At 64.7% G+C, this 10,705-nt stretch overlaps 1 protein-coding gene across 2 annotated transcripts; it reads right to left on the bottom strand.

Moving 5' to 3' along the window:
• Nucleotides 1–339: 339 nt before the first annotated feature.
• Nucleotides 340–10,468, bottom strand: NR1D1 (nuclear receptor subfamily 1 group D member 1). 2 transcript variants are annotated; one of them, XM_024205217.2, is made up of 8 exons: nucleotides 10,241–10,468; nucleotides 5,233–5,568; nucleotides 4,786–4,874; nucleotides 3,613–3,757; nucleotides 2,466–3,088; nucleotides 1,820–2,005; nucleotides 1,172–1,382; nucleotides 340–729 (listed from the first exon to the last, which is right to left on the bottom strand). In XM_024205217.2, exons 1-8 carry the CDS (start codon nucleotides 10,269–10,271, stop codon nucleotides 530–532), a joined length of 1,821 nt encoding a protein of 606 aa, XP_024060985.2. In that variant the 5' UTR covers nucleotides 10,272–10,468; the 3' UTR covers nucleotides 340–529. The 2 variants fall into 2 exon arrangements, with proteins under 2 accessions (XP_024060985.2, XP_029768122.1); XM_029912262.1 differs by lacking the exons at nucleotides 4,786–4,874; nucleotides 10,241–10,468 and having other exon boundaries at nucleotides 5,233–5,489.
• Between the last annotated feature and the right edge of the window lie 237 nt (nucleotides 10,469–10,705).

Raw genomic sequence — 10,705 nt, 5'->3', positions numbered from 1 at the left:
ACTCCCCAGCTCGGCAAGCGACTGGCCCAAGGGCGCCCAGCAGGTTTGGTGGCACAGCTGGGAACAGAGCCCAGGAGTCCCAGCTCCTGCTCCACTCTGCTCTGGCCACCGGCCCTCCCAGCTGCAGCTAGAGCCCCTGGGGGCTCCTCCCACACGAGCCGTGCCACCCACCTGTCCTCTCCCCATAGAAAGCAGAACCCAGGCATCCAGCTCCCCCCACCCCCTTAGCAGTGAGCAGCAGGCAGGGGTGCCCAGGACAGGAGCAGGGGGCTCGGCTCGCTCAGGAAGGGACGGTCCAGGCCAAGGCGTTGGTTTCAATATATTATTTCCCGTGTGGCTCAGACAGAGCTGGGCTCCAGCCCTCCACGGGGGGCAGCAGCGATAGAGAACACGACTCCAATATACACAGATCACTATTTACAGGGGGCGGCCGCCCCGGGGGCTCTGTCCTGGCTGAATCAGCAGCAGCAATAGAGTCCGATGGGTTTCTCTGCGGAGGGTCCCGGGGCGGGGGGGGGCAGGGGGAGCCCTACTGGGCGTCGATGCGGAAGGACAGCAGCTTCTCCGAATGCATGTTGTTCAGCGTGCGCAGGTCGGGCAGCTTGAGCAGCAGCTTGGTGAAGCGCGAGGTCTCCGTGGGGTGGTTCTTGAGGATCAGCGCGCGCAGGGCGCGGATCAGGGTCTCCTGCAGCTGCTCCACTGACGCTGTGTTCTCCATGCCGGAGCGGTCTATCCAGCAAGGGGGGGGGGGGAAACATACACCATGAGCCGGGGAGAGACCACCAGCAGCCCACAGCCCAGCTTCCCCGCTGCACCAGATCCCTGCACCAGATCCCAGCCTCCCGTCGCACCAGATCCCAGCCTCCCCTGATCCCTGCACCAGATCCCAGCCTCCCCTGCCACACCAGATCCCAGCCTCCCCTGATCCCTGCACCAGATTCCAGCCTCCCCTGATCCCTGCACCAGATCCCAGCCTCCCCTGATCCCTGCACCAGATTCCAGCCTCCCCTGCCGCACCAGATCCCAGCCTGGGATCGCCGCCTCCTGGCTCCATTCAGATCTCTGCTTCCAGATCCCCGTCCCCCGCCTGCTCCCCCAGCAGCAGGCAGTGGATGCCCGGGCCACACGCCCTCCCCCCACCCTGTGGCTCAGCCGGGGGCTCGCGACCCACCTGCCGAGACCAGCACGACGGCGGTGAAGAGGCCCAGCTCCTCCTCGGTGAGCTCCAGGGAGCCGAGCTTCTCGCTGAACTCGAACATGGAGCTGAGCAGGTCGCCCATGCCCATCCCCCACAGCTCCCCCAGGCTGTACGTCGTGCGGCTCATGAACATCACCGTCTGCTCCTTCACGTTGAACAGGGGGGCGAACCGCACCATCAGCACCTGGCAAGGGGGAGACGAGAGCGGTGACGGCCTGGCCCGGGCACGGGGCTCCCAACAGCCAGCGGAGGAGGCAGGAACCAAGGGCACGGCACAGAGCCGGCAAGGCGGCGCTGCCCTCCTGGGGGGCCAGAAGGGTGGCCACGGAAACGAAGGCCTAATGGGGCTGCCCCCCTCTCCTAAGGAGATTCGGGGGGGGGGGGGGGAAGAGATGCGGGGAGCAGCTCTCGCCCAGTAACCGGCTTTGGGGGAGGCCCCAGGGCCGGGGTTTCATGGGCTGCTTTGAAACAGGCTCCCCCCAGTTGCGCCCCTGCAGTCCAGCCCCTGCTAACGACCGCAGGGCAATACCCCCGAGGGGGCTGGCGGCGCCAAGGGGCCCCTGTGAACGGAGCGCTGCCAGCAAGGGCAGCTGGCAGGAGAAGCGAAGGCCCCGGACCTACCTCAAAGGTGCCGGCTTTGAGCAGGGCCACTTGGTCGTGCTGCGACAGGTCTTTGAAGCCCGGTATGTGCTTGGCAAACTCCACTACCTCCCGGACGGCGGGCGTGAAGCTCAGCGAGAAATCCTCCCAGATCTCCTGGACGGTGTGGCCGCTCCTGCCGTGCGGGTGCGCGTTCATGGGGCATGCCTGTGGGGGGGGGGCGGGGAGAGACCTCAGACATGGAGCGAGAGGGCTGGTTCCCAGCTCCAGACAGCCCCATTCCCTGTACTGGGGCTACTGCACCAGATCCCTGCACCAGACCCCAGCCTCCCTGGCTGCACCAGATCCATTTCCTCAACTGCACCAGATCCCAACCTCCCTGACTGCACCAGATCCCAGTGACTGGGACCCAGCAGGAGCCAATCCCTGCAAAACTCCTCTCCCTTTTAAAGAGAGAAAAACCCACGACTCTGGGGCCTAAATGCCACATCCCCTTCTGCCCCCCACCAAGGCCACCTCAGCTCTGCCCTGCCAGGGACAGGACCGGCTCTGATGTTCTGGCCTCAGAGACAAGACGATTACTAGTGATTAGAGGCTAAAAATACCCTGAGGCATCGGGGGGGCTGCGTCCCAGCTGGAAATACCCACATGGCGCTCTGGCACTCACCAGCAGGATGTCCTTGGTGCCCCTTTGCCACGGGCAGCCCTGGCCTGCCGGGGTCTCGGCCTCCTGGGCCAAAGAGGGGTAGCCGGTGGGGCAGAGCCGGTGGCTGTTCATGTTGTTCTGGTGGCAGGCGTTGGGGGAGCTGGAGTGCCAGGCGGGGAAGCGGGAGGCGTTGGGGTGGGGCAGGTTGTTGTTGTCGTGGCGATAGAGGCTGTTGCCCTGGTAGCCGTTGGCACAGCGGTGGTTCTCCCAGTTGAGGGCGTTGTTGTCGCAGGGCCGCGGCAGTGGCAGCGCCGTGCCCAGCTTGTCGTGGGCATAGATGAAGATCTCCTTGTGCGCCTTGGTCACCTGCGAGATGACGTCGTCCATGGCCTCCGTGGGGCTGGGGGAGCGGGGGGGCGTCAGCTGCTGGGGGAACTGGGAGAAGCAGGGCTGCTGCTGTGGCGGGGAGCCGGGGAGCTGCTGATGGCACGGCAGCGGGTTGGCAGGCTGGGGGTGCCCCAGCGGGGAGCCCTCCGGGGGGCACTGCCCGCTCAGCTGGTTGTTGGCCATGTTGTTCATGGCACTCTGCATCTCCGCCAGCATCCGCTGCTTCTCACGCTTGGGGATCCGCCCGAAGCGCACGGCTGCAGAAACGGGGGGATGGAGATTAGCATCCAGCAGGGGGCAGAGCAGAGCCTGACCCAGGGAGCCCAGACACCGGCAGATGCCCCCCACCCTCCGCAGCTGCACTGAGCGACCCAGGCGCCTCCAGACCTCCGTGCACCCCACGGCAGCAGGGCAAGCTGACCTCCCCTCCCCAAGCCACCCCCCCCTCGCAGCCCCTGGCCCAACACAGTGTCCATGGGGACAGCCACACGCCCAGTACAACAGGGGAATCGACAGGGACCTCCCGGCTGACAGCGCGGGCCCTTTGAAGCAGGGGTTTCGTGGACGTGCAGCACCTGGCACAGCAGTGCACCGATCCCTGAGCGCAGCCTCTCGGCGCCACAAATAAAGGGGTGTGGAAGATGTGTTATGTGAACAGTGCGTAGAAGTCAGACACTGCTACGGGCATGCCATTATGGAAGGGGGAGGGGAGGACACCCCAGTGCCGGGGGGAGCCTGCCCTGCCCCCAGCCCCACCCTACCACGCCGGGTGGGAACTCACCATCCCGGGACATGCCGACCGACAGACATTTCTTGAAGCGGCACTGCTGGCACCGGTTCCGGTTGATCCGGATGATGGAGCAGTTCTCGTTTTTCAGGCACTTTTTGTACTGGATGTTTTGCTGAATGCTGCGCCGGAAAAAACCCTGAGACAGAAAGAGAGAGAGAGAGAGAGAGAGAGAGAGAGAGAGAGACGGGGTGAGACGGGGGGAGGCAGAGCCAGGCAATCGCAAACAGCACGGAAGGCGGACGATAGAAAACGTTGTGAGCTGCAAGGCCCCGCCCCGGTGATGAGCTCTGCCCCGTGGGCTGGCCACATGCTCCTCCACGCTGACCTGCCACCGGGGTTTGGATTTGAGGAATTGTTTGCGGCCAGCAGAAATGACAAAGCTCAAGGGAAAAAATCCAGACAATTGTTTCCTTCAACTGAAGCTACCTTCAGTGCCAGGCTTACTATAAACAAGCCAAGTGCTGCCCGGTCAGAGCCCGAGAATTCCCGAGGAGCCGCCGCCGATTCCATCCCCCCTCCCCCCCCAGATCATCATCCTGACCCCAGAACAATGATCATTTGGGGCCGAGCGTTGGCATGCTCCAGCGGTGAACGTTTCTGGCCAGTCGCAGCTGTTGGCGAGTTACGCAGGAGCCAACGACAGGCTCGTTCTCCCCCAACAGTGCCACAAAACCCCAACGTTCTGGGAGAAAGCAAGCGCCTGCCCCTAAACATCCCACACGGGCTGTTTTCTGGGCCCCGCCGAGGACAGGGGGGAGAAGGGGAAGAAGAAGATGAAGCCAAGTTTGAAGGGAGGCGACGGAAGTTCGAGGATAGAAATAACCAACGATAAACCCCGTGAAAGGCCAGTGACGACATTTTCACAAGTGGCTCGTGACTTTAAGGCATCTCCAGTCAGGCTCCCAAAGAGGCCAGACGGTATTGGGAAATCCCAGCCATTTCAGGGCCCCCGAAATCATTAGCCACTTGGGAATAGTTAGGCCTCCTCTGGGGAGGTGTGACGGCCCGAGTCCCTTGGCTGCCTGGAGGGGCAGACAGGGGGTGATACAGTAACGAGGTGCTAGGGCACTGGTCCCACTCCCTCCCCAGACTGAGCCACTCGGGCTGGAACAGCAGGAGCCCCCGGCAGCGCTCCCCCTGCCCTGCCCTGTCCCGCCCCCTTACCTTGCAGCCCTCGCAGGCATGGACCCCATAGTGGAAGCCTGAGGCGACATCTCCACACACTTTGCAAAGCAGAACCATCCCGTTCAGCTCTGGGAGGGGAAAGAGACACCCAGGTGAGAGGCTGCAGCACCCAGCCCTGCCCAGGAGCCAGCCCCCGGGGGCAGCCAGGACATCGCCCTTCCTGCATGGCGGGCAGCTGTCCTGGGGCAGGTCTAGCTGCTGTGCCCACCGCTGCTCAGACAGGGGCGCTCTCGTGTGGGCACGGCACCCCCAGCAGGGGAGGACAGGGGGTCCAGAGAGCACCCACCACAAGGGCAGACTGTGAGTTCCAGCCAGGGATGGAGGGCACCACAGGGACCCCAGGGCCCACCCACAGCTACCCCCACCACTCTCAGTCCTTCCCACTGGTCTCCCCACGCCCGGTGCCACCCCACCTCCAGCACTCACTGGTGATGTTGCTGGTGGTCTTGCTGGGAGAGACGCGCCTCCCGTCGTCCATGGCGACCTGCAGGCCCCCGGGGGAGGTCCCGGAGGAGCTGTACGAGGAGGAGGAGGAAGAGGAGGACGACGAGGAAGGGGAGCCATCCTCCCGTGAGCCCTGCAGCCCAGCGCCATAGGGCCGTGAGTCGTGGGTCAGGGAGCCGGTGGGCGAGGGCGGAAAGTAGGAGGGGAAGGCCTGCGAACTGGACTGGAAGCTGCCGTTGGAGCTGTCGCTGCACAGGGAGACGGGGCTCGTGCGGCTGGGCGAGGAGCCGCTGGAGCCGATGTAGCTGATCACGCCGCCTGGGGAGACAGAGAGAGAGGCTGAGAACAGGGCAACGCCGCCCCCTCGAGGTGAGTGCAGGGGGGGGCCTCCCCAGACGAGACGGCTCGGGGGGGAGGAATGGGACACGGGGCCTTTCCCATCTAGGGGGCACCAGCTTCAATCCAGCCCAGCCGTGACCAAACACTGCTCCCACCTGACAGCTGTGCGGTGGCCCATGCATGAAATGAGTTTGGCAGGTCTCTGGGACAGGTAATCAGCACAGCGAGGGGAGGGTGAGATTTCTATGCCCCTGTCTGTGCTACCCCTGCTCTGGGCCTGCCTTCCCCCCCAGCGATAACACCCCTCCTGTCTCTCCCACACACCCCCATGGAGAAAGTGATGGAGAGGCCACGGGATTTGGCCCCTGGAGCGAGCCAATGGCAGATAAAGCCTAGCTGGCCTCGCCCTCCCGCCCGGGGCCAGCCCTCCCTCCCAGGAGACTGGGGATTTCGCAGCCAGCCTGCCAGGGTGCCCCGGGGTGGCTGAGACAGGCCCCGACAGCGCTCGGGCAAGTGGCACAGTGGACACTCCACAGAAATGCCCCCACTTCGTCACGGGGGGGAATCTGGAATCCGTTAGCACCATGACTGACAGAGCAGCAGGACTGCTGTTGTGGGCACCTGTTCCCTTGCGGGGCGCTCTACTGCGCCTGGGCCTCTATTGTTTCCCCCCCCCCCCCCCCCGGGGATGCACCCTGGGGAGACACTCTCTCGACCCCACCCGTCTCTGTGCTGGGAAGCCTCCCCCCCCCAGGTTCAGCCTGCCAGTCCCTTAGCTGCAGCTCCCCTCTCTGCACTGCGGAGGCTGCAGCGACTGCTGAGCCGGCACAGGTAGAAAAACGCAGCATTGCAGCAGGCACGCCAAGGACAGGCAGGGCAGCGGCAGCGCGGGTGGGGGGAGCAGCCAGGGGAGATGGGGAGCACCGGAAATGCAGCCCCTCCCCTCCGGGGTTACGCTCCTCCTAGGCCTCGGTCAATAACACGCCTAGAAAAACAGCCCTTGATATTTCGGCTGGTGGGTGTGCGCAGGGGGCTGGACAGAGGGTGGGTGTGTGTCTGAGCGCAGGAGGGGTACGTGGGGCATGCATGGGGGTCTGTATATGCATGGAGTATGTATGTTTGTGTGTGTCCATCTGTCCATCCATGCCCCCCGCCCACCTCTCCCCTACACATCCCCCCACCCCCTAAGATCTGGCTACCCTTTCTGGGCCCTTCCGGGCAGGCAGGTTTGTAGGCACCGCCGGTGATTTGCAATTACACACGTCTGTCATGGCTTCCTCCTCGCCTTTCTCCCCCGCTTCTTTCCCCTTGGAGCTCTGAAATGCTCCAGCTGCCGCTGACCTACATCTGCGGGCTGGGGAGGGAGGCTTAGCCAGGCCCACAGCCACACAAGGGAAGGGTTTGAAGCACTGGGGCAGGCAGGCGGCCAAGGGACCAGATCTTGGGCACCGGGAACTCGGCCAAGGGGGCCTTGGGAGGCAGGGATGGGAGCAGGTGTCACAGCCAGCAGCACTGGGGGGGTAGGGTTACTGGGGAAAACCCAAACCACTTAAGAGGAAAAAAAACAGTGATAAAGCAGTGGGACTCCACGCCCAGCGTCTGCCAAGCCGCAAATACTATGGAGACCAGGAAGCCTCCTGCAAAAACACGATCATCATTGCAAAACAGACGACAAACAAGCAGGGAGGATCACGTGTGTGATCTGCTTCTGCACCAGGGCTCATCCCTCCAGCCCCACAACTGCCGCTCCTGACCCTAGGAACGCAGCCAGGATCCTTAAACTCTCCTCTCCCCCGCCCGGGAAGGCGTACGAGCCACCCATACACGCGGCGTCTGCACGAGAGAGGCTAATGCCAGGGGTTAAGTCACTAAACGCTCACCGGGGCAACGTTTACTTAGCTGCTGTTAAAAGCCCAGGAGCGCAAGGTGAGGCCAGCGGGTTTTAAAGCCAGTGGGCCGGATCTGCCCCTCAGCTGGTATGAAAGCCAAGGTGCCCGGCCCAAACCTAGGGAGAAAACGGATCCTGCCAAGTGCTGAGGAGATAATGCAGCCAGCCCCGCTCCCTGTAACAAAAGGGGGAAAGAAACTGTGCCCCCAGCTGAGTCCTGTTCCCTGCACCTCTGCACCTTGCTGCTTCTCGGCAGGTAGGACGAGAAGGAGACACTGGATCAAGGGAGAGACCATGTCTCCTGCGAGGATTTTTCCAAGGGGAACAGAGCTACCAAGAGCTATAAATAGAGAACGCGGGAAGAAAACCAGAGCCCCCCCCGTGAACTGCATTGAGACTCCTCAGCACTGGCTGGCGTCGAAGGAGGGACACGGTGGAAACATTACAACTTATTTGGCTTTTTTGAAAATGAGGCGTAATCGGGAAGGCTTTGAATTCAACAAGGGAGCAGGGCGGGGTGGGGAATCCCGGCTGAGCCAGAGGGTGCCGTGTATGTGTAGGGACGAGCAATGTCTGCTACGCCAGCCGCCAATCCCTCCCCTCGCTCCAGTCATTCTCAAGCTGCAGCGTCAGCTTTGGTGCATTTGTTTCCTTGTCTTTAAATAGAACAGATTGGGAAACAGAGCCCTGGAAGTAGGTCACAAAACCCCAACTGCTTCCCTCACCACACCCAAAAACCAGCTCTCCCCAGGCTGCCTCTGGCCTCGGGAAGGGCTCTGCGGATGAGGCTGGTAGCTGTCCAAAGGGGCATGTGGGAGGCACACGGGCGGCGGGGGGTGTGAACGGTGAGCGCTGAAATCTCACGCCCAGGCTGCAGGACTGCTGAGGACACCAGCCTCCTGCAGATGAGTCAGGAGCGCCTCCACACGTGGCCAGTGCTATTATCACACACGCTCTTGGACAGGGCCATGTGTCTGTCCGTGTCTCCCCCCCCACCCCCCGCAGGGCACAGCTGGTACACACACCCGCAGGAGCCAGTCTGCCCGCAGGTAACGCTGGGCAGCGAGCCCCCTAGTCAGACGCTCATCGTCCAGGGCAACCACTTTGCGCTCCAACTTTTATTCAACCCTTTCTTGTGGGGCAAAACTCCCTCCCGGAGACTCGCCTGGGGGCAGCACATGGAACCTGGCTATAGGGCAGAGCGTAAGGAGCATGCAGGGCTCAGGATCCTAGCCTAGGACTTCAGAGACCCAGGTTCGATTCTCTGCTCTCCCAGACTCACATGTAACCTTGGGCAAGTCCCTTAACCTCTCTGTGCCGGATCCCATCCCTGTGCTAGGGAAACTAGCCCTGTCATCCGCCCTCCCCCCTAGTGGCTCCAGGGGCCATGCTGGGGGGGGGCTCAGTCTGGGGGGGGCAGGGGCTAGGCCAGGGGTCCTGCTGGGGTGGGGGCTCAGTCTGGGGGGGCAGGGGCTGTGCTGGGGGGACTCCTGCTAGGCTGGGGGGGGAGGGGCTGGGCGGTCCTGCTAGGGAGGGGCTCAGCCCGCCGGGGGTCCCGGGCTCGGACTCTGGTGGCCTCACGTCCCCGCTCCACGTGTCCGGGCCGCACGTGGCTACTCCGCCCCCAGACCCTGCCCATCACGCTTTGCTCCGCCCCCGCCGCGCTATTGGCCGCCGCTCGTTGCCCCGGCGATGGCGTCACCGCCCCGCGCGGCTGCTCCCTTTTACTTTTAAAAGGGCGGGGAGACGCGGCGCCAGTCTTCCTGGTGTGACGTCACGGGAGCCCACGGGGCGGGGCCTGCGGGGGAGGCGACCAATGGGAGGGGGCGAGGCGGGGCGGGGAAGGGAGGAAAACAAAGTCCGCACGTGGCAGCGCCGGGGAGGGGGACACGTGAGGCAAGGGGAGCCCCGGGGGGAGGGGCTGCAGCCCTGGCAGGGGTGACAAGGGGGGGGTCGGGGGGCCGCAGCCCAGGGAGGGGTGACAAAGGGGGGGCCGGAGCCCAGGGAGGGGTGACAAAGGGGCGGCCGGGGTGACACCCCAGGGAAAAGTGGGGAGCAACTCGCCCCCCCTCCACTGGGGTCACGGGAGCTGGTGGAGGCTGTGGAGCCAGCAGCGGCCACCTGACTCCTTCCGAAGTGGGGGCGACGGGTGACCCCACTGACCCCCCACCTCAGTCCAGCCAGCACGCCCCGGGCCGGAGCCGGCCATGGGGGGGGTCTCCCCTAACACCAGAGCAGCGAGGAAGCCGGAGCTGCTCCCTGCTCGGATTAACCCTTGTCCCAGGCCGGGGGTCGCTGTGCTGCTCCCAGGGACCGAGCCGGGGGCCCCCTCCTGCCCCCCCTCCGTCCACATCCCATAAACAGCGTCAGTAGCTTGGGAAACCGAACCCTAAACCCCCTCCTCACCCAGCGGGGGCCCCCGATCCGCTACACCCAGAGAGCTCAGACCGAGCCCCTCCCACTCGAGCAGCTCCAGGGAGCGTGGGAACCCCCACAAGTGCGTGCAGAGGGGCTCCCGGTGCCCCCAGCTCCCCCACCTCCGGGGCACGCCAGCGCACTTCGGGGGCGGGCAGACCGGCCCCCCCCCCAGCCCACCGCACAGGCGGGGGGCTCGGAGCACCGGCTAGGACGGAGCAGAGGCGTGGGGGGGCCCGGGAGCGGTGCCCCCACACCCTGCAGGCAGGAGGAGCCGGGGGAAGGGGGATCCAGGGGCAACACCCCCACTTCGGAGGGGAGAACACGCCAGTCTGGAGGGCAAAGTACCTGTGTTGTTGTTGGAGTCCGGAGCTGCCATCCTCAGGGGCGCGCTGGCATGCAGGGGGGCGGCTTCTCGCTCTGGCTCAGAAACTCCCTCCGGGGAGCAGGGGGAGCCCCGCGCGGGGTCTTTGCCTTGCGTCTGTTCTGCGCTCGCTGGGGGCGCCGGCAGGACGGGAGCTCTGCGTGCCGCCGCCTCTCCCTCCTCTGCAATAGTTTCCTCTGCCAGGGCTCCGGCTCCAGCCTCTTTGCCTGGGACCCGGCGCGGCTGCGCAGTCCCCAGCACGCGGCTCCCGAGCATCCACCATGTGATTCCCGGGGAGAGCCTCGTGCCCCAGTGACACACTTTCGGCGAGCGGCGGGCGCGTGAAGCCGGCGGCCAGGGCGCTTGCCCAGCCCGGTGGCTGACGGGACTTGTAGTTCCCGGGGCCGTGCCCTGGAGCCCTGGCTTGCAGGAGCGCGTGCGGCGGGAGC

This window comes from Terrapene carolina, unplaced genomic scaffold, assembly GCF_002925995.2.
Source record: "Terrapene carolina triunguis isolate 2854851 unplaced genomic scaffold, T_m_triunguis-2.0 Scaffold193, whole genome shotgun sequence".
In the NCBI taxonomy this organism is placed as follows: Eukaryota; Metazoa; Chordata; order Testudines; family Emydidae; genus Terrapene; species Terrapene triunguis.
This window is presented reverse-complemented; position numbering and strand designations above follow the sequence as displayed.